A 24,107-nucleotide genomic window follows, 5' to 3' on the forward strand; every position below is an offset into this window, starting at 1 on the left:
AAGAAGTCCAGGAAACCCTGGATATCAAGGGATATAGAGGATTGGATAAGGAAAAAAAAAAAGAGGCTGATGGCAGATTCAGTGGGCTGAAAACAGCAGAGGCCCTAGAGGAGTATAGAAAGTGTAGGCGGGGTACTTAAATAAGTAATTAGGAGAGCGAAGAGGGGCGTGAAAACTACTGGCGGGCAAGATAAAGGAAAGTCTCAAGGCGTTTTATAAGTATATTAAGGGCAAGAGGATAACCAGGGAAAGAGTAGGGTCCATTAGGGACCTAAGTGGCAATGTGTGTGGAGTCGGAGGACGTAGGTGAGGTTTTAAATGGTCACTTTTCATCTGTGTTCACTGTGCAGAAGGACGATGTAGGTGTAGAGATCAGGGAGGGTGACTGTGATATACTCCAACAAATTAGCATTGAAAGGGAGGAAGTATTAGCTGTTTTAACGGGCTTAAAAGTGGACAATCCCGAGGCCCAGATGAGATGTATCCCAGGCTGCTATGTGACACAAGGGAGGAGATTACAGGGGCTCTGACACAAATTTTCAAAACCTCTCTGGCCACAGGAGAGGTGCCAGAGGACTGGAGGACAACGAATGTCTTACCATTATTCAAGGAGGGGCCACTGCTGTTTGTCATTTTTATAAATGACCTGGAAGAGGGTGTAGAAGGGTGGGTTAGTAAATTTGCGGATGACACTAAGGTCGGTGGAGTTGTGGATAGTGCCGAAGGATGTTGTAGGGTACAGAGGGACATAGATAGGCTGCAGAGCTGGGCTGAGAGATGGCAAATGGAGTTTAATGCGGAAAAGTGCGAGGTGATTCACTTTGGAAGGAGTAACAGGAATGCAGAGTACTGGGCTAATGGGAAGATTCTTGGTAGTGTAGATGAGCAGAGAGATCTTGGTGTCCAGGTGCATAAATCCCTGAAGGTTGCTACCCAGGTTAATAGGGCTGTTAAGAAGGCATATGGTGTGTTAGCTTTTATTAGTAGGGGGATCGAGTTTCGGAGCCACGAGGTCATGCTGCAGCTGTACAAAACTCTGGTGAGACCGCACCTGGAGTATTGCGTGCAGTTCTGGTCACCGCATTATAGGAAGGATGTGGAAGCTATGGAAAGGGTGCAGAGGACATTTACTAGGATGTTGCCTGGTATGGAGGGAAGGTCTTACGAGGAAAGGCTGAGGGACTTGAGGTTGTTTTCGTTGGAGAGAAGGAGGAGGAGAGGTGACTTAATAGAGACATATGAGATAATCAGAGGGTTGGATAGGGTGGATAGTGAGAGTCTTTTTCCTCGGATGGTGATGGCAAACACGAGGGGACATAGCGTTAAGTTGAGGGGTGATAGATATAGGACAGATGTCAGAGGTAGTTTCTTTACTCAGAGAGTAGTAGGGGCGTGGAACGCCCTGCCTGCAACAGTAGTAGACTCGCCAACTTTAAGGGCATTTAAGTGGTCATTGGATAGACATATGGATGAAAATGGAATAGTGTAGGTCAGATGGTTTCACAGGTCGGCGCAACATTGAGGGCCGAAGGGCCTGTACTGCGCTGTAATGTTCTAATTCTAACTCTAATAAAAAAAAAGGGTAGCAAGGATAAACCAGGTAATTACAGGCCGCTGAGTCGAACATCAGTGGTTGGGAAAATATTGGAAAAAATTCTGAGGGACAGGATTAATCTCCACTTGGAGAGGCAGGGATTAATCAAGGATAGTCAGCACAGCTTTGTCAGGGAGAGATCATGTCTAACAAATTTGATTGAATTTTCCAAGGAGGTGACTAGGTGTGCAGAGGAGGGTAAAGTAGTTGATGTAGTCTACATGGACTTCAGTAAGGCTTTTCATAAGGTCCCGCATGGGAGATTAGTCAAGACGTTAAGAGCCCATGTGATCCAGGACAATTTGGCAAATTGGATCCAAAATTGGCTGAGTGGCAGGAAGCAGAGGGTGACAGTTGAGGGTTGTTCTTGCGAGCGGAAACCTGTGACCAGTGGTGTACTGCAGGATTCGGTGCTATTTGTAGTGTACATTAATGATTTAGACATGAATATAGGAGATTTGATCAGTAAGTTCGCAGATGACACGAAAATTGGTGGTGTCGTAAATAATGAGGAGGAAAGGACAATATAGATGGGCTGGTAAGATGGGCGGAGCAGTGGCAAATGGAATTTAATCCTGAGAAGTGTGAAGTGATGCATTTTGGGAGGACTAACAAGGCAAGGGAATATACAATGGATGGTAGGACCCTTGGAAGTACAGAGGGTCAGAGGAACCTTGGTGTACTTGTCCATAGATCACTGAAGGCAGCAGCACAGGTAGATAAGGGAGTTAGGTTGTATTCTATGCCTCGGCTAATAAAGGCAAGAGCAGGGAGGTTCTGATGGAGTTGTACAAAAGGCTAGTTAGGCCACAACTGGAGTACTGTGTACAGTTCTGGTCACCACACTCTAGGAAGGATGTGACTGCACTGGAGATTCACCAGGATGTTGTCTGAGCTGCAGCATTTCAGCTATGAAGAGAGACTGGAAAGGCTAGGGTTGTTTTTCTTAGAGCAGAGAAGGCTGAGGGGGGACATGATTGAGGTATACAAAATTATGAGGGGCATAGATAGGGTAGATAGGAGGAAACTTTTTCCCTTAGCAGAGGTGTCAATAACCAGGGGGCAGAGATTTAAGGTAAGGGGCAGGAGGTTTAGAGCAGATTTGAGGAAAAAGATTTTCACCCAGAGGGTGGTGGGAATCTGGAACACACTCCCTGAAGGGGTGGTAGATGCAGGAACCCTCACAACATTTAAGTAGTATTTAGGCGAGCACTTGAAATGCCATAGCATACAAGGCTACAGACCAAGCACTGGAAAATGGGATTAGAATAGACGGGAGCTTGATGGCTGGCACATCATGTGCTGTATAACTATGACTCTTTGCCCACATAATCCCTTTAAGATTAATGCGCTACCACGCATGTGCCCATCTTAAAGGGAATGTTGTTTTTGCACGGCCTGTACTTTCCTGATTGCTGCACTGCAGCAACGCACCAAGGCTCCTTAGACAGCACCTTCCAAACCCACGACCACTACCACCTCGAAGGACAAGAGCAGCAGATGCATGGGAACATCACCACCTGCAAGTTCCCATCCAAGTCACACACCATCCTGACTTGGAACTATATCGCCGTTCCTTCACTGTCCCAGGATTTTGACCCAGCAACTCCCTTCGTAACAGCAATGTGGGTGCGCCTACCTCACATGGACTGCAGCGGTTCAAGAAGGCAGCTCACCACCACCTTCTCAAGGGCAATTAGGGATGGGCAATAAATGCTGGCTTAACCAGTGATGCCCACATCCCATGAATGAATAATAAAAAAAAAGCCTTCAGATAATGAATTGATTGCTTCGAGATCTCCATACTGACACCATGTATCTTCTTCAAATCAACTGCTTTCCAGTGCGCGTAGATATTTAACAGCAACAGAGAAGTGACATTTTGTTGTGTCCTTGCACCCACACTTGTATTCTTTGCACTTGCTTCCACAACCTTCTCCAGTCTTCATTTCTCATCGGTACTGTCTCAAACTCTAGATATTCAGAGCTTTGCATTTCCTCAACTGGCTGTTTAATTTGTTAACCAATTCCCTAATCTACATGCACTGATAAAACTGACTCCAATGCAACAAAACTTCTCTCTCAAATGGTCAAAATTATCCAAGGAATTCCTCAGTCACTTTGCTGTTACAGTCTATTCTTCCAACATACATATAAATTATTATTGCACTCTAGTTGTTATTTGACATGAAGATATTATGGCCATTTGATTTTTAAAGCCTATTTAAAAGATTTCTTTCTCAGCGAGACAAAAATACTCAATTCTCAACTTGGCTCAGTAGCACTCTCACCTTGGAGTTAGAAGATCTTTACATCCACTTGAGAGGGTATCCCAGATATCAGCTCAGAACCTGAATCCACAATTTTCTAACACAGTGGTGAGAGCACGACAAATCAAAAAAAGGGATTCTCCCAGTGCCCTGGCCATCATTTTTATTAACCTACAATGGGCCAGGAAGCAGCTAATTGGTGTCCTAATGGGAGTGGCAAAAGGAGCAATACCAAAGCAGAAGGATCCTGATGATTGGAATATTGTGATACCCCAACATGCCACTCAATTGATTTCCTTAAAAATTACAGATTTGGTAGGGACTACATTAAACTTGGCTTAGGGAGACAAAGAAAAAATTCAGTAAAGCATCTGCAGACTAAAATTCAATTGCTTCTTAAAACCAGTGGGATCTTTTCTGCAGAAAGGCATGATCCCAAATATTTCTGATGATCAGATTCACAATGTTGTTTCATTGCTTAAAAAGGGGGCGAGGGATAGGCCAAATTATTATAGGCCGGTCAGTCTGGCCTCGGTGGTGGGCAAATTATTAGAATCAATTCTGAGAGATAGGATAAACTGCCAGTTAGTAAGGCACGGATTAATCAGGAATAGTCAGCATGGATTTGTTAAGGGAAGGTCGTGTCTTACTAACTTAATTGAAAATCATGAGGAAGTAACAAGGAGGATTGATGAGGGTAGTGCAGTAGATGTGGTCTACATAGATTTTAGTAAGGCCGTTTGACAAGGTCCCACATGGCAGACTGGTCAGAAAAATAAAAGCCCATGAGATACAGGAGAATGCAGCAGGTTGGGTCTAAAATTGGCTCAGGGACAGGAAACAAAGGGTAATTGTCGACAGATGTTTTTGCGAACGGAAGGCGGTTTCCAATGCTGAGTGTCGGGCCCCTTGCTGTTTGTGGTATATATTAAACGATCTGGACTTTAACGTGGGAGGCATGATTGGGAAGTTTGCAGATGACACAAAAATTGGCCGTGTAGTTGATAGTGAAGATAGCTGTAGATTCCAGAATGATATCAATGGTTTGGTTGAGTGGACGGAAAAGTGGCAAATGGAATTCAATTCGGAGAATTGTGAGGTAAGGCATTTGGGGAGGGCAAACAAAGCAAGGGAGTACACAATAAACAGGAGGATATTGAGAGATGTAAAAGAAGTGAAAGACCTTGGTGTGCATGTCCACAGGACCCTGAAGGTGGCAGAACAGGTAGATAAAATGGTGAAGAATGCATGTAGAATGTTTTCCTTTATTGGCCAAGGCATAGAATACAAAAGCAGGGATTTAATGCTGGAACTGTATAAAAGTCTGGTTAGGCCACAGCTGCAGTACTGCATACAGTTCTGGTCACATTACAGGAAGGGCATAATTGTTCTGGAGTACATAAGAACATAAAGGACTAGGAGCAGAAGTAGGCAATTCAGCCCCTCGAGCCTGCTCCACCATTCAATACGATCATGGCTGAACTCATCTCGGCCTCAACTCCACTTTCCTGACCGTTCTCCATAACCCTTCAACCCATTACTAATTAAAAATCTATCTCCTCCTTAAATTTACTCAATGTCCCGGCATCCACCGCACTCTGGGGTAGTGAATTCCACAGATTCACGACCCTTTGAGAAAAGTCATTTCTCCTCATCTATGTTTTAAATCTGCTGCCCCTTATCCTAAAACTATGACCTCTCCTTCCAGATTGCCCCACAAGAGGAAACATCCTCTCTACGTCTACTTTGTCAATCCCCTTAATCATCCTATATACCTCAATTAGATTAGTACAGAGGAGATGTACAAGAATGTTGCCAGGGCTTGAAAGTTGCAGCTATGAGGAAAGATTGGATCATCTAGGATTGTTTTCCTCAAAACAGAGGAGACTGAAGGGTGACTTAATTGAGGTGTGCAAAGTTATGAGGGGCCTAGATAGAGTAGACAGGAAGGACCAGTTTCCCCTAGCAGAGAGGTTGATTATCAGGGTGAACAGATTTAAGGTGATTGGTAGAAGGATTAGAGGGCTCACGAGAAAACATTTTTTCACCCAGTAGGTAGTGGGTGTCTGGAATTCACTGCCAGGAACACTGGTGGAAGCAGAAACTCTCAACTCATTTAAAAGGCAGCTGGACCTACACCTGAAGTGTACTGTAACCTGCAAGGCTACAGACAACGTGCTGGAAGGTGGGATTAGCTTCGGTGGCTAGTTTTTATTTCAGCCAGTGCAGACACGATGGACTAAATGGCCTCTTTCTGTGCTGTAATTTTTGTAAGGTTCTAACTACAGCCAATGCAGAAGCAGACTCCATAAAAGCATAATTCTTCAAAGAACACCCCTGCACGATCACACCAGACCAAACCTCAAGAAATTCTACAATAGCCACAAAAAGGAACTGGACAGTTGCATCCATACATAAAGTAACACTGTTCAACTTCTGATCATGGGCCCTGCAAGTACTGGAAAGGATAATGCACTGAAAAGCAAGGCAGTCGCCTTGACCCAGCTGGTTAGTCCTGCAGAATTCAGATTAAAGCTAAGGTGTATGTGAGAAAGCGAGAGCTTCAGGAGAAAATGCAAGCTTGATTAGGCAACAACAGCTGAGTTCTTCACCAAGTCACTGATTGTGGGCTACCTCCAGAGATTCTAGAAGTCATTTGTGTTCACAATAGTCCAAAATCAGGCAAAGACTAATAACTACAGCAATTATGTTCTTATCATTCTGTTGAGCTGTCTTGGAAAGATTCTCCAACATCACCTCGAGGGCACCGACTTATCTGACCCACGCCAAACAGGGCCTGGAAATACAAGGAGCATTAGCAACAATTTACTGCACAATCTAAGCACATCCTCTGATCCTTTAATAAGAAACAATGCACATTGGATGTGAAAAAGGTTTTTGACGAGGTTGCCAGAGTGGGTTACATTGTACCATCTTGCTGCTTGACGACCCAGTGAGTTGATTCAGTTGATGCCAGATTTCCTGACTGAGTGCTCAATTGGGTCAGTGAGAGGAGCAGTTACCACTAGGTCTTATCCAATGGTTGGAGTTTGCTAGGTTTTGGTTTTCAGCCGGCTCCAGTTCCCTATTTATCAGTAATGTTCCAACACGTGAACAAAAGGATGGGAATTTGCTCACAGGGTTCTCAGGCCATTTGAATATCCTCCACTAAATGATGCCAGGACAATCTGGAGCAATGGTGATTCTGCTCAACCCTTCTTTTAAAAAAAAAAATCACAGGGAACAGGATGCGAGAACTGAGCTACTGTCCGAAGCATTTGTGAACAGAGGTTTCTGGGCATTATTTTCTGGAAGAATATAGCTTGGACATGCACCACATCAACAAAATTGCTGCCGGTGAAACAGCCACATTACAGTTCCTGTATGCAAAGAAGCATGGGGTCAGCCACACTACTTTCTTCAGACTGTACAAAGCCTACAGTTCTGGAATGTGGCCAGCCAATCTCGTGCACATTGAGTCAGCCACTGATTAAGAGGCTTCATACAATAAGCACAACATATCTCCTCCCAGACTTTATCTGCCCATCCTATCTGCATAACATGCAGGGCCTCCAAACAATCAAAGAAAAGCTTCTGAGACTTCAGTTGTAATACGCAAGGCAAGGAATAACAGAAGAACATCATCCACTCCCATGTACTTGGAACATGGCACTTTCTGTGGGCCTGTGGTACGTGGTAGATCTCTCAGTTACAGAGAGGATTATGGCACGGGATCAAATGCGTTGCACTTGAACGCACGCACCAGTCAATCAATTTCTACAAATTCTAAAACATCCAATACAGAAAGGATGTTTAAAGGATAGTAAACCATAGATCACCTCAGTATTACTAGCTCGCTCTCACTCATCAAGGCCAGACTTTTTCTTATTGAGCGCACAAAATAAAAAAGCTGATTTCAACTAGTTAGTTTCAGCTTTTGCAGTTAAAACTGTTGAATTGATTTCATTCAAGAAAAAGCACTGACCAGGAGAAAAAGAGTCCAACAGCATCTTCTTGTGCACTGCTGGGCTAAAGGATTGTGGTGAAATAGTAACTGAATGATCATTTAGAACGTTGCCCCAGATTAACATACTTTTGTTTTCACTCTTTTGGTATAGTAAATTTTCACATTTTGTTGAGACTACACAACCTAATTTCATTAGAAATCTATTCCATACAGTCAGGGCTGAAACCGAATTAAATACAGTTGTTAAGTGCGTAGCCTGGTCCATCTGCAGAGAGACTGAATTCATTTTGGATCCAATAGCACCTATTTGTTGGATTCAGACTAATAATTTTAATTCCTGACCATGCACAGATTCATATTGTCAATTTGTCCAGGATAACGACGTCAGATACCTCGTTTATAGCATTTTCATATCCTTAGACATTTTTCTGAAAAATGTTAATCATCTAGACTCATGTCTTTTAAACAAAAGGGAGGTGAAATTAGTCTACGACAGCAGCACGGAACAAGCTCATAGCGAATTGGGAGCTGATTTTTTTTTTTCAACATGCTCAATCTTCTTTCCAGCCATTAGTCTGGATATGCACCTCAAGTGCTGTAATCTGCAGGGCAAAGGACCAAATGCTGGAAGGTGGGGTTAGAATAGGTGGATCGTTTTTCAGCCAGCACAGACACCATGGGCCAAGTGGCCTCTTTCTGTGCTTTAAACTTTCTATGATTCTATGAAATTCACAGAAGGATAGTTGAAACTCTTTGGAAACTCATTTCCAAGTCTCACGGTCACTTTTACTTGGTTTGAAATGAAAAACCTTGGCATTATTTCCCAAGTCAATGAAAAATAAAAACTGGCATGGTGAAAAGTCGGCTGCCGATTCGCTGCTCGCCTGTTCCGCGCAGCTGCGTAGACCAGTTTCACCCCCTAGACATTATCCTGGAATGATAACAGCATTAAACCTGAACTAAACAAATGGAAATGTCAGACTACACCATCGTGTGGCACGGTGCCATCTGTTTTGCTGTGTTGATTTGTCAGCCTTCTTTGAGGAACAAATAAGGAAGCTTCAATATCTTTAACAAATAGCTGTTGTAATAAAATGTGTTCATTGGCATTTCATGGGTTTGTTTTTCGGTATTGCCTATATGTGTTTCAACGATTTGGTTAATGTGTCACACAGCAATAAAAGATGGGTATGGTGGAATTACGCTCAATAAAGCATCAAAATATCAGCAACAATTACTGCAAAGTAGAGAAATTTACTATTGATCATTTTGTTTTTAAATGGAATATTTTCCATCATGCAGAAGTGGCTACCTTATTAGACTAGAGTGAAGTCTTTAGTGTCACTCCTCGTCTCCCACCATCACCAAGACTGCTATTCTGTGATGAAGATTAGGAATTTAATATGGGAGTGATGATTGTCAATCGAAGTACATTGTGCTGCCGGTTAATTGTGCTAAGTATCCTTGTCACATCTTTCAAATTAGCGGTAACAAAAGTATGTGTGGGTAATGCATTGGATAACTGGGGTGGCTAGAAAATAACCGTTTTTCTGAAGAGATTGTTATTCATCATCTGTGAGAATGCCTGTAGGCTGGACCATTGGCCCTTCTGACAGCGAAGAGGAGTGGGGGAAATGACAGAAAGAAATGACTAATTTCAGCCCAAATAATCCACCCAACAACTAATAGCTGAGACTTATTCGATTAAAAACAGTAAATGTTGGAAATACTCAGAACTGCAGAATGAAGGATCACCGACTTGAAAAGTTAACTCTGCTTCTCTCTGCACAGATTCTGCCAGACCTGCTGAGCATCTGCAGCATTTTCTGTTTTACTTCAGATTTCCAGCATCCGCAGTACTTTGCTCTTTACTTTACTTATTCTTCATTGTTTTGGATGTAAATGATCTGATAACTAGCTCTGGACAGGTTTGTACACTATTTTCTCTTCCATGTGAGATTAATTACAGATTATACAAGTAGAATGAAAGTCAACTCTCCCTAATTATCAAGATTTTAACTAAATTAAGCTTTGAAAATCTCATTCCATATTTCAAACAGACATTTCAGAAATCTGCCCACTAGTGTACAATTGACAAGCTTTCTTATATTTTCATTATAGTTACAAAGAAACACTGATTTGACTTGGAAGGCGGTAGAAGTGGTTGATTCAATATTTATTTGAAATTGTAAATATTATACATGAAAAATTGCGGTTTGTGTGTTTCAAAAATCTGTAGATGTAGTTTTGGTCTCTGAACCAACTCTCATTTGGAACAGGAAAAAAAATGCCATATATGCCACTTGCTTATCAGCTACAGTTTAGCCTACATCGGATACAGCTCCCTTCTTTACACAGGTGAAAAAATTGAGCTTTTTTCTGTAATCTATTAAAAACAATTGTTATGTGCACTTACTTTATTTCCCCCCATTCCTTTCACATGCACACTGTGGCCATTTGTAGCACCCATAATGAACTCAGCTAATAGAACAGACCAAATAAAAAATCAGAGTCTATAAAATGCACATTTATCATGCTTTTATCTACTTTCAAAGAAACCTGACAGTGACTTTCACAAAAGTAAATAGCACGTTATTTAAGAAAAAATCCTGTTCTTCCCTATATCCACCAGCTATCTATCTCCTCACCGAGCTGTGTTCACGCCTTACTCCAGAGACTTGAGTGCAGTACGGTACTGAGGGGTGCTGTCTTTTGGGTGAGAAATCAAACTGAGGGCCCTGCCTAAGTCAGGGAGACATAAAAGATCCCACGGCACTGTTTGAAGAAGAGAAATGGGTTTTTCCCAGTGTCCTGGCCAACATTTATCCCTCAAACCATGCCACCAAAAGCAGATGATCTCATGATTTATCTCATTACGGTTTATGGGATCTTGCTTTGCACAAATTGGCTGCCACATTTTTCTACAACAATGAATAGACTTAGGTGTTCCTAAGAGATAAGAGCTGAGGCCTAATGTCTGTATGGAAGAATTGGATAAAACTGGTTTCACTTATTTCCAAACAGAGAATAATACATGATGCTATGGTTACATCATGTTCTGTAGCCGAAGTAGGCATGTGTGATCGTAAAATATAGAAGTCAGAACATCCTTGTAGACTGCCGGAAGCTTAAACTAAAAACACTGGGTGATATGGCGGCTCCTAGTTTAGGCTGACCCGAGGATATCGATGGAGAACTAGGGGGGTGGAGTGTGGTTAGGCATCCTCTCACTGCTACTACTCAGCCCAAGCCAGGATGCTGTCCTGGTCCTGTTGTAGGCTAGCACAGGCTCTTTTATCATCAGAGGAGTGAGACAGAAGCTGAATACTATAGAATAGTTAACAAACAGCTCCACTCTTAATATTATGATGGATGAAGTAACTTTGGCAGCAATTTTCTTGGGGTTGTGATGACTGGCCATGACCATGTTCTTGTGCATCAGGTATGAATCCAGCCACTGGAACATTTTACCCCTGACCCAATTGTGCAAGGACTCCTTGGTGCCATAATCAGTTGAAGGTGCCTCCATTTCTAGGGCAGGTATTCTCACCTCTCCTCTGCCATTCAGCTCTTACAATCACATCAGAATCAAAAGGAACTTGCATCAATATAACACTTTTCACAACCACCGGACATCTCAAAGTGCTTTAAAGCCAACAAAGCACTTTTGTCATTGCTGTAATGTAGGAAACGCAGCACCCAATTTGCGCACAGCAAACTCCCAAACAGCAATATGACAATGGCCAGATAATCTTAAATTTGTGATGTTGATTGAAGGATAAATATTGGATAGGACACAAGGGATAACGCCCTTACTCTCCCTCGAAGTAGCGCCATGGGATCTTTTACCTCTACCCAAAGGGGCAGAAGGGGCCTCGGTTTAACATCTCATCCGAAAGACAGCAGCTCCGACAGTGCAGCTCTCCCTCATTACAGCACTGGAGTGTTCAGCCCTGATTTTTGTGCTCAAGTCGTGGAGTGGGGTGTGAATACAGAACCTTGTGATTCAGAGGCAAGAGTGCTACCAACTGAGCCACAACTGACACCCATAGCAATAATGTCAGGACCTGTCTGATCCTGGTGGAACTCAAACTGAACATCATTAAGCAGGTTATTGGTGACTAGGTACTGCAAACAGGATTATTGATGACTTTTTCCACACAATCGAATAATGCTAGAAGATTGATAGAGCGACAGTTCCTGTTTTAGTCATTTTTTGTGGCTACCATGTGCCTGGGCAGTTCTTCAAACTGTTAAGATACATGCCAACATCATAGCTGCATTGGAATCGCTTAGTTAGGGGATCAACTAATTCTGATATTTTGGTCTTCTGAACTGAAGTCAAATGTTCACAAGACCAAAGCTCTCATTAGGTCCAGTGTACGCACCACTTCTTAATGTCACATGGAGGAGGGGTTAAACTAAATTGGCAGGAGGATGGACACCAGGATGAAATATTAGAGAGGAGAAACATACGAACATACGAATTAGGAGCACAAGTAGGCTATTCGGCCACTCGTGCCTGCTCCTGCCATTCAATAAGATCATGGCTGATCTGTTTGTGTCTTAAATTCCACACTCCCATCAACCCCCCATTATCTTTGATTCCCTTGCCTAACAAGAATCTATCTACCTCCGCCTTAAAAATATTCAATGACCCCGCCTCCACCACCTTCTGAGGCAGACAATGTGCATAGAGGACAACTAGCACTAGAGTAAATTCAGAAATAGGAGAGATCACATAGGGGGCAATTGGGAAGCAGTCCAAGATGGGTTGGGAGTGCATGTATGTAAATGTATGGAGCGATGCAAGTAAGGTTGGTGCGCTGCAGGCACGAGTCAGCACATGGTACTCTGTTATTGCCACTATATCGGAGACCTGGATCAAAGAAGGGAAGGATTGGGAAGTTAATATTCCTGCCTAGAAGATATTCAGCAAAAACAGTAAAAAGCAAAGTGGGGTGGGGGGAGGAAAGGAAGAGGGGCTAGTTGTATTGATCAAAAATAAAACTATCGTAAACACTGTAAGAGGATGATGTCGTTGAGGGACCAAAGACAGAGTCTATTTGGTCAAAATTAAGGAATAGAGGAGCTAATATGCTACTCTAGGCCACCAAATCATGGGAAAGAGTGGAGCAAATTTTCGTGCAAATTATATTAAGATGCAAAAAAAATACAGGGCAGTGATAAAGGGGGACTTCAATTATCCCACTAGAGACTGGGATAATAACAGTAAAAAGGCAAAGAGGGGAAGGAATTTCTGAAATGTGTACAAGAGAAATTTCTTATTCAGTGTGTTTCCAGCTCAATGAGGAAGGAAACAGCGCCAGATCTAGTTATGGGGAATGAAGTGGGGCAAGTGGAGCAATTTTCAGTGGGAAAGCATTATCATATCATGATGTTTAGAATAGTTATGGAAAAGGACAAGGTACAGACAACCATATAAATACTTCTATTGCAAGAGGGCTAATTTCAGTGAGATAAAAAAGCACCTGGCCCAGTTGGATTGGAATCAAAAATTGGCAGGCAAAACAGTAATTGAGCAACGGGAGGTTTCAAAATAGATACGGTTCAGATACACAGAGTAGACGTCCAAAGCTAGAGTTCCCTGGATGTCTGAAGGTAGAGGTTAAAATGAGGAAGGAAAAAAAAAAGAGGCTTATGGAAATTCCTAATAGAGTCCAGAACCAAGATGAATATAGAAACTACAGAGAAGGTCTAAATAAAAAGGAATGGGAGCAATGAGAGAGTACAAGAATAGATTAGAGGCGAACATAAAAGGGAGTTCCGAAGAAGGGTCACTGACCCGAAACGTTAACTCTGCTTCTCTTTCCACAGATGCTGCCAGACCTGCTGAGTGAATCCAGCATTTCTTGTTTTTGTTTCAGATTTCCAGCATCCGCAGTATTTTGCTTTTATAAAAGGGAACCCAATAGTCTTTTATAAACACAAATAGAAGGGTAGCCAAAGGAAGGGTGGGGCCTATTAGGGAGCAGAAAAGAGATCTTGTGGAGGGCAAGGTACTAAATGAGTACTTTGCATCTGTCTTCACTAGAGAAGAGGATGCTGACAATGTAGCAATAAGTAGGAGGTAATAGAAAAAAAAGGATAGAAATAGATAGAGGAGGTACTTAAAAGGTTGCCAGTCCTCAAAGTAGAAAAGTCACTCAGTCCAGATGGGATGCATCCAAGGGAAGGGTGGAAATTGTGGAGGCTCTTCCAATCCCCCTTAGTAGTGCAGAGAGCTAGTGGATTGCAAATCTTACACCCATTTCAAAAAGGGAGAGGGATAAACCCAGCAACTACAGACCTGTCAGCCTTACATTCGTGGTGGGAAAATTTTGAGACACCATATTCAGAACAAAGTTAATTGGTATTTGGAAAAATATTGGCTAATAAATAAAAGTCAGCATGGATTTACTAAAGGCAAATCATGTTTGGCTAACATGATCTAGTTCTTTGAGGAAGTAATTGAAAGGGTTGATGAGGGTAGTGCAGTTGAGGTTATGTATATGGACTTTCAAAAAGCATTTAACAAAGTACCACGTACATAACAGACTTAACAAAAATAAACCCAAGGGAATTAAATGATCAGTGGCAACATGAATACAAAATTGGCTAATGCACAGAAAGCAGAGAGTAGTGGTGAATGAATAAAAGCAAAGTATTGCAGATGCTGGAAATCTGAAATAAAAACAGAAAATGCTGGAAATACTCAGCAGGTCTGGCAGCATCTATGGAGAGAGAAGCAGTGTTAATGTTTCAGGTCTGTGATCTCTCATCAGAACTGGGTGGTATCCATTGGTGGTGAATGGCTGTTTTTCAGACTGGAGGGAAGTATCCAGTAAATGTTCCCTAGGGGTTGGTACTCCGACCACTGCTCTGTTTGACCTAAATTAATAACCTGGACTTGGGCATACAGGGCATAATTTCAAAGTTTTCAGGTGATATCAAAGTTTGGAAATGTAGTAAGCAATGAGGCGGACAGTATCACACCTCAGGAGGACATAGAAAGATGGATGAAATGGGTAGACACATGACAGGTGAAATCTAATGCAGAGAAGTGTGAAGTGATGCAATTTGATAGGAGGAATGAGGAGAAACAATATAAACAAAATGCTATAATTTTAAAAGGGTACAGAACAGAAAGACCTGGATGTATGTACACAAACCTTTGAAGGTAGCATAAAAAACATTGAGAAGGCTGGTAAAACATATGGGATCCTTGGCTTTATTAACAGAGGAAACAAGCACAAAAGCAAGGAAGTTATGTTGCACCTTTATAAAACACTGGTTAGACCTCAGATAGAGTGGTGTGCTCAATTCTGGGCACCACACCTTAGGAAGAATGTCAAGGCTTTGGAGAGGGTGCAGAAGAGATTTTACTAAAATGGTACCAGGGATGAGGGACTTCAGTTATGTCGAGAAGCTAGGTTTTCTCCTTAACAGCAGAGAATGGCAAGAGGATATTTGATGAGAGGTGCCCAAAATCATGAATATATTTGATACAGTAAATAAAGAGAAACTGTTTTCAGTGGCATAGGGTCAGTTCCCAGAAGACACAGATTTAAGGAAATTGGCAAAAGAACCACACATGACATGAGGAAACCTTTTTCTTTATATACACACATCTGGAATGAAAGGGTGGTAGAACAGATTCAATAGTAACATTAAAAAAAAGAGAATTGCATAAAAACTAAAACGGAAAAAATATACAGGGCTATGAGGAAAGAGCAGGGGTGGGATCAATTTAAAAGTACTACAAAGAAATGGTACAGGCTTGATGGGTGACTGGCCCCCTTCTGTGCTGCATCATTCTATGTTTCTACGAGTGAATTGAACTGACTGGACAAATGTTACCATATTTAAATAAGAGGACTTTGGGAGGAGGCTGAACAGGATGTACTGTTTGGCACTGAAGACATTGTGAACAAAAGAAAAGACATTTATATAGCATCTTGAATGCAGAAAAATGCTTCATAGAGCTATAATCAGAAAAATGGATGTTGAGACAAAAGGAAAAAATATTAAGTGGGGTGAACAAAAGCTTGGTCCAAGCTGGGTTTTACAAAGGAGAATGAAATGGAGAGGCAGAAAGCGAGATGGGGAGTTGCATAGGGGTTTTGGGAAGGAATTCCATGTCCACCATTTGTGGGATAAAGGGAGTGGGATGCACAAGCCAGATACAGAAGGAGGAAGAGTTCTGGAGGTGCTGTTGGCCGGGAAGGTTTACAGAGATGGGGAATGGTGAGGTCATGAAGAGAGTTCAACATGAGGTTTGAGGTGTTGTGGGACCAGAAACCAATACAGAGCAGCAAAGACAGGCGAGAGGGACCTTGTGTTGTATAGAATTTATGCATTTAAGGGGAAAGTAGATAAGAGCATGAGGAGAAAGGAATAGGCTATGGAAAATGGGTTGGGAAAGTCTCATGGAGCACAAACACTGGCACAGGCCAGTTGAGTCAAGTGGCCAGTTTCTGTGCTGTAAATTCATGGGTGACCAGCCAGGAGAGCAGTGAAATAGCAGAGTCTGCAGGTGATAAAGGCATGGCTTCAGCAGGAAAAGGATTAAGGAAAGGTGGTGGGTGATGTTGCGGATATAGAAGTAGGCAGTCTTTGTAAAGAATATATGGAGTTGGAGGATCAGCTGAGGACAAACAGGACACCAAGACTGCGAAGTTAGTTTGCTCTATGACAATGAACAGGCAGCACGATGGAATCGGCAGCGAGGGAATGGAGCTTGTCGTGGGGGTGTCAAATACAACGGCTTCAGTCTTTCCAATGATGGTTTGGAGAAAATTGTGACTGGATATCAGTCAAACAATTTGACAACTCAGAGGCAATGGAGGAGTTGAGGGAGGTGGCAGACAGGTAGTGTTGCATGTCGCCAGTGTACAGCTAAAAGGTTAACCTATGACAGATGAGGTTCACAAAAGGTGGCATGTCGATTTGTCTTGTATTCATCTGCTGGGCGGCACCATGGTTGAGGATGGGGGATGTTCATGCAGCCTCCTGCTCCTCTGTTCACCATCAGTTTTCGCTGGATGTGGTTGTGAGACAGAGTTTTGCTTTTATCTACTGATTGTGGAACTACGAAAGCTTTTTGCTCTGGCAAGTAAGCAGCCCTGTATTGCAGCTTCAGTAGGCTGATGCCTCATTCGAAGATATAACTGATACAGCTTCTGGGGCAACGTTCGACGCATCGCATGGAACCAGGGTTGATCCCCTGGCTTGATGCTCGGACACATGGTTACTGATTGTAGCAGTAGCAATTCTGACGCAGCTGTTGGCTCAGTATCTCATGTTTGCCCATGTTGCTTGCGAGATCTGTCCTGGCCCAGTTAGAACATTGATAGTGGAAATTGTGGAATATTCCTCACATACAAGAGATGTTATTGACTAAAACATGCTAAATATTTAAACTACAATTCAAAAGGAACAATGATGGGCAAAAGAAATTGGTAGGTATGATCAAGCACAAAATATTAAACAAAAATATGTATAAAATCTTTAATGGCTCAATTATTAAACAACGACCCATCTCAAAAAGTATAACGCCTTCAGATTGGAACATCCTGTTCATCTTAAACCACATGTCCCTTTTTTAAAAAAATTATTCGTTCGGGGGATGCGGGCGTTGCTGGCTAGGCCAGCGTTTATTGCCCAGCCCGAATTGCCCTTGAGAAGGTGGTGGTGAGCTGCCTTCTTGAACTGCTGCCGTCCATGTGGGGTAGTTACACCAATAATACTGGTGAAAGGACGTTCCAGGAGTTTGACCCAGCAACAGTGAAAGAATGGTGATATAGTTCCAAGTCAGGATGGTGTGTGGCTTGGAGGGGAACTTGCAGGTGGTGGTGCTCCCATTCAGCTGCTGCCCTTGTCCTTCTAGGTGGTAGAGGTCACGGTTTGGAAGGTGCTGTCAAAGGAGTCTTGGTGAGTTTCTGTAGTGCATCTTGTAGATGGTACACACAGCTGCCACGGTGCGTCGGTGGTGGAGGGAGTGAATGTTGAAGGTGGTGGATAGGGTGCCAATCAAGCCGGCTGCTTTGTCCTGGATGGTGTCGACCTTGAGTGTGTTGGAGCTGCACCCATCCAGGAAAGTGGACAGTCTTCCATCATACTCCTGACTTATGCCTTGTAGATGGTGGACAGGCTTTGGGGAGACAGAAGGCGAGTTACTTGCTTCAGAATTCCTAGCCTCTGACCTGCTCTTGTAGCCACAGCATTTATGTGGCTGGTCCAGTTCAGTTTCTGGTCGATGGTAACCCCAAGGATGTTGACAGTGTGGTGGGGGGGGGGGGGAGATTCAGTGCCATTGAACATCAAGGGGAGATGGTTAGATTCTCTCTTGTTTGAGATGGTCATTCACTGGCACTCGTGTGGCACGAATGTTACTTGCCATTTATCAGCCCAAGCCTGGATGTTGTCCAGCTCTTACTGCATATGGACATGGGCTGCTTCAGTATCTGAGTCGTCGCGAATGGTGCTGAACACTGTGCAATCATCAGCAAACATCCCCACTTTTGACCTTATGATGGAGGGAAGGTCATTGATGAAGCAGCTGAAGATGGTTGGGCCTAGGACACTACTGAGAAACACCTGCAGTGATGTCCTGGGACTGAAATGATTGACCTCCAACAACCACAACCATCTTCCTTTGCGCTAGGTATGGATCCAACCTGCGGAGCATTTTCCCCAATTCCCCATTGACTCCAGTTTTGCTAGGGCTCCATGATGCCATACTTGGTCAAAAGCTGCCTTGATGTCAAGGGCAGTCACTCTCACTTCACCTCTGGAGTTCAACTCATCTGTCCATGTTTGAACCAAGGGTGTAATGAGGTCAGGAGCTGACAGAAGCTCTGGCAGAAGCCAAAATGAGCACCACTGAGCAGGTTATTGCTGAGCAAGTGCCACCTGATAGCACTATTAATGACCCTTTCCATCACTTTGCTGATGATCAGGAGTAGACTGATAGGGCGGTAATTGGCCAGGTTGGATTTGTCCTGCCTTTTGCCTGGGCAATTATCCATATTGCCGAGTAGATACCAATGTTGTAGCTGTACTGGAACAGCTTGGCTAGGGGCGTGGATAGTTCTGGAGCACAAGTCTTCAGCACTATTGCCTTTACAGTACCCAGTGCCTTCAGCAGTTTCTTGATATCACAGAGTGAATCAGATTGGCTGAAGACTGGCATCTGTGATGCTGGGGATCTCAGGAGGCCAAGATGGATCATCCACTCGGCAATTCTGGCTAAAGATGGATGCAAATGCTTCAGCCTTGTCTTTTGCACTGATGTCCCGGGTTGCCCCATCGTTGAGGATGGGGATAAAAACAAAGTGCTGGAAATACTCAGATTGTCAGGCAGCATCTGTGGAGAGAGAAGCAGAGTTAAAGTTTCATCAGTTAAGGATGGAGATATTTGTGGAGCCTCCTCTCCTGTCAGTTGTTTAATTGTCCACCACCAATCATGACTGGATGTGGCAGGACTGGAGTGATTAGTTCGGATCCATTGGTTATGGATTGCTTAACCCTGTTTATTGCATGCTGCTTCAGCTGTTTGGCAGGAAAAGTAGTCCTGTGTTGTAGCTTCACCTGGCTGACATCTCATTTTTAGCTACACCTCGTGCTGTTCCTGGCATGTTTTCCTGCACTCCTCATTGAACCAGGGTTGGTCCCCTGGCTTGATGGTAATAGCAGAGTGGGAGATATGCTGGGCCATGAGGTTACAGATTGAGGTCGACTACAATTCTGCTGCTGCTGATGGCCCATAGCACCTCAAGGATGTCCAGCTTTGAGTTGCTAGATCTGTTCGAAACCTATCCCATTTAGCACGATGGTAGTGCCACATAACACGATGGTGAGTACCCTCAGTGTGAAGATGGGACTTTGTCGCCACAAGGACTGTGCAGTGGTCACTCCTACCAGTACTGTCATGGACAGATGCATCTGCGACAGGTAGATGGGAGAGGACCAGGTCAAGCAGGTTTTTCCCTCTTGTTGGTTCTCTCACCACTTGCCACAGACCCAGTCCTTCAGGACTTGGCCAGCTCGGTCAGTAGTGATGCTACCGAGCCACTCTTGCTGATGGACATTGAAGTCCCCCATCCAGAGTACATTCTGTGCCCTTGCTACCCTCAGTGCTTCTTCATCAGCCGAGGTCGGTAGGTGGTAATCAGCAGGAGGTTTCCTTGCCCATGATTGACCTGATGCCATGAGACATCATGGGAGCTACAGTCAATGTTGACGACTCCCAGGGCAACTCCCTCCCGACTGTATACCACTGTGCCGCCACCTCTGCTGGGTCTATCCTGCCGGTGGGACAGGACATACACAGGGATGGTGATAGTGGTGTCTGGGACATTGTCCAAGGTATGATTGCATGAGTGTGACCATGTCAGGCTGTTGCTTGACTAGTCTGTGGGACAGCTCTCCCAATTTTGGCACACGCCCCCAGATGTTAGTAAGGAGGACTTTGCAAGGTCGACAGGACTTGGTTTGCCGTTGTCGTTTCCAGTGCCTAGTTCGATGCCGGGTGGTCTGTCCGGTTTCATTCCTTTTCTTAGACTTTGTAACAGTTTGGTACAACTGAGTGGCTTGGTAGCCCATTTCAGGAGGGCATTTAAGAGTCAACAACATTGCTGTGGGTCTGGAGTCATATGTAAGTCAGACCAGGTAAGGACAGCAGATTTCCTTTCCTAAAGGACATTAGTGAAACAGATGGGTTTTTACAATAATTGACAATAGTTTTATGGTCCATTAGACTAGATATTTTAATTCCAGATTTATTAATCCCCATGGTGGGATTCGAACCCATGTCCCCAGAGCATTAGCCTGGGGCTCTGGGTTATTAGTCTAGTGACATTACCACTATGCCACCACCTCCCCAGTTTCAGCATCAGCTCGAAATAACTAGTGATGTAACTCTTGCGTTATGAATTGCCCTGGGTAACTCAATCTTAGGAAGTAGAACTAATTGAACTGGAAAAAACATATAGATTCTTTTACCTTTTGGGGTACCAGAACCATCCATCCATCTTGGGAATCAGAAACATTTCCTTTCCCATTAAGAGCAAATAATGTTTTTCTTTCATGGGATGTGGGAGATGCTGGCAAGGCCAGCATTTGTTGCCCATCCCTAACTGCCCTTGACAACTGAGTGGGTTGCTGGGCCATTTGGAGGGCAGTTAAGAATCAACCACATTGCTGTGGGTCTGGAGTAACATGTAGACCAGACCAGGTAGGGACAGCAGATTTCCTTCCCTACAGGACATTAGTGATCCAGATGGGTAAATACGAAGTAATAATGACTTGTGCTATCTGATTTTGTCTGGAAACCCAGCTATAGTTGCATGCCAAATACACTGAAACACTCATCTTCAAATTAGCGTGTTCCAGGAACATGAAATGTTATCTTTATTTTTATTTAATTCACCATTTAGAATCAGCCGCCACTGTTTGAATCATGCTTTAAACTAACACAAGCATATCTATACATTTGTGACAGTAATAGAACATGAATGCCTAATACATGCTGTACAATAAATATATATATATATAAAACTTGCGGGTGTGATATATATATATAATATATATATATATATATATAATAGCACCTTTAACATGGCAAAACATTCCAAGGTGCTTCACAGGAGCAATAGCAAATAAAAAATTGAGACCAAACCACATGAGGAGATTTTAGGACAGGTCTAAGAGGAGACAGTGTTAGAGAGGTGGAGAGGTTTAGGGAGGGAATTCCAGACCTCAGAGTCTAGGAAGCTGAAGGCAGAGCCACTAATAGTCAAGCAATTAAAATCATGGATGGGCAAGAGGCCAGAATTAGAAGAAAGCAAAGATTTGGAGGGCTTTAGGAAGTTACAGAGTTGGAAGAGATGATGGCATGGATGGATTTGAAATCAAGGCTGAGAATGACTGGGAACCAATGTAGGTCAGTGAGCACGGGGTAGTGGGTGAACATGACTTGGCGCGAGTTAGGATATGGGCAGAGCTTTGGACCATTTCAAGTTTATGAAGGATGGAAGACGAGTGGCCGGCCAGGGCAACACTGAAATAGTCAAGTCTATAAGATAACAGTGGTATAGAGAAGAGTTTCAGCAGCAGAAGAACTGAAGCAAGGGCAGAGATGGGCGATGTTACAAAGGTGAAAGTAGGTTGTCTTGGGTGATGCAGTGGTTGGAAGTTAGTTTAGGGTCAAACAGAATGTCAATGTTGTGAACTATCATGTTCAGCCACAGTCTGCAACCAGGGAAAGGGATGGAGTTGTGGCTAGGGTACAGAGTTTGTGGCAAGGACCAAAGACAATGGCTTCAGTTTTCCCGATATTTGATTGGAAGAAATTTCTGCTCATCCAGGACTATATTAGACAAACAAATAGCGTAACAAATCAAAGACAGTGGAGGGTTGGGAGAGATGGTGCTAAGGTAGAGCCTAGGTGTCATCAGCGTACATGTGCAAACTGACACTGTGTTTTCAGATGTTATTGTTGAGGGGCAGCACGCAGGTGAGAAATATGCTGGGCCATCAGAAGATCCTTGGGTGGCTCAACAACAACGACCACCTTATATTTATATAGCGCCTTTAACATAATAAAACGTCCCAAGGCGCTTTACAGGAGCAGTATAAAACAAAGTATAACACTGAGCCACAAAAGGAGGTATTAAGTCAGATGACTAAATGCTTGGTCAAAGAGGTGGGTTTTAAGGAGTGCCTTAGAGGAAAACGAGGGTATTCCAGAACTTGGGGGCCAAGGCAACTGAGGGTGCGGCCACCAATGGTGGAGCGATTAAAATCAGGGATGCACAAGAGACCAGAATTAGTGGAGTGTTGATATCTTGGAGGATTGTGATGCTGGAGGAGATTCCAGAGATAGGTAGGGGTGAGGCCATGGAGGGATTTGAAAACAAGGATGAGAATATTAAAATCAAGACATTGCTTGACCAGCAGCCAAAAAAGGTTAGCAAGCATAGGGGTAAAAGGGGAACAGGACCTGGTGAGAGGCAAGACAAGGGCAGCAGAGTTTTAGATGACCGCAAGTTTGCAGACAGTAGAACGTAGAAGACCAGCCAAGAGTGTGTTGGAATAGACAAGTCCGGAGGTAACAAAGGCATAAATGAGGGTTGCAGCAGATGAGCTGAGACGGGGGAAATCAGGCGATGATTCAGAGATAGAAATTGGCGGTCTTAGTGATGCCACAAATATGAGGTTGGAAGCTCAATTCGGGGTCAAATGTGACACCAAAGTTGCAAACAAACTGGTTTAGTCTCAGACTGTTGCCAGGGAGAGGGATGGAGTAAGTAGCTAGGGAACGGTGCTTGGAGTGGGGACCGAAAACAATGGCTTGTGTCTTCCCAATATTTAATTGGAGGAAATTTCTGCTCATCCAGTATTGGATGTCGAATAAGCAGTCTGATAATTTAGTGACAGTGGAAGAATCGAGTGAGGTGGTGGTGAGGTAGAGCTGAGTGTCATCAGCACGTATATAAAAATTAATGCTGAGCTTTTGGATGATGTCCTTGAGGGGCAGCATTTAGATGAGAAATAGAAGGGGGCCAAGAATAGATCCTTGGGACACCAGAGGTAACAGGGCAGGAGCAGGAAGAAAAGCCACCAGTGATTCTCTGGCTACGATTAAATAAATAAGAATGGAACCAGGTGAGAGCAGTCCCATGCAGCTGGACGACAGTGAGAGTTGTTGCAGGAGGATGGACTTATCAACCATGTCAATGGCTGCAGACAGGTCAAGAGGGATGAGGAGGGAAAGTTTATCTTTGTCACAGTCACATAGGATGTCATTTGTGACTTTGATAAGAGCTGTTTTGGTACAGCGGCAAAGGTGAAAACCTGATTGGAGATATTCAAACATAAGAGTTCTGTGAAAGATGGGAACGGATTTGGGAGGTAACAACACATTCAAGGACTTGGGATAGAAAAGGGAAATTGGAGATGTAATGGTAGTTTGCAAGTACAATGAGGTCAAGGGTTGTTTTTTTTGAGGAGAGACTCCTAAGCTAACTGTATGGGTTTAGGAAGAGAAACATTGACATTGACAGGACGCAGAGCTGGGCTGAGAAGTGGCAGATGGAGTTCAACCTGGAAAAGTGTGAAGTGATTCATTTTGGAAGGTCGAATTTGAATGCGGAATACAGGCTTAAAGACAGGATTCTTGGTAGTGTGGAGGAACAGAGGGATCTTGGGGTCCACGTCCATAGATCGCTCAAAGTTGCCACCCAAGTTGATAGGGTTGTTAAGAAGGCGTATG

At 43.5% G+C, this 24,107-nt stretch overlaps 1 protein-coding gene across 3 annotated transcripts in view; it reads right to left on the reverse strand.

Annotated features, from left to right (window-relative positions):
- sp4 (sp4 transcription factor) overlaps positions 1-24,107 on the reverse strand; it is a 108,483-nt gene that overhangs the window by 77,879 nt on the left and 6,497 nt on the right. Inside the window, exon 5 of one of the 3 annotated variants that reach the window (XM_068008949.1) lies at positions 18,739-19,199. The exons of the other annotated variants lie outside the window; for them this stretch is intronic. Within the exon in view, the coding sequence (XP_067865050.1) occupies positions 18,789-19,199 (411 nt within the window). The 3' untranslated portion in view covers positions 18,739-18,788. Of the gene's footprint in view, positions 1-18,738; positions 19,200-24,107 lie in introns of those variants that run through there. 3 annotated transcript variants of the gene reach the window in all.

Source organism: Heterodontus francisci, chromosome 2, assembly GCF_036365525.1.
Source record: "Heterodontus francisci isolate sHetFra1 chromosome 2, sHetFra1.hap1, whole genome shotgun sequence".
Taxonomy (NCBI): Eukaryota; Metazoa; Chordata; class Chondrichthyes; order Heterodontiformes; family Heterodontidae; genus Heterodontus; species Heterodontus francisci.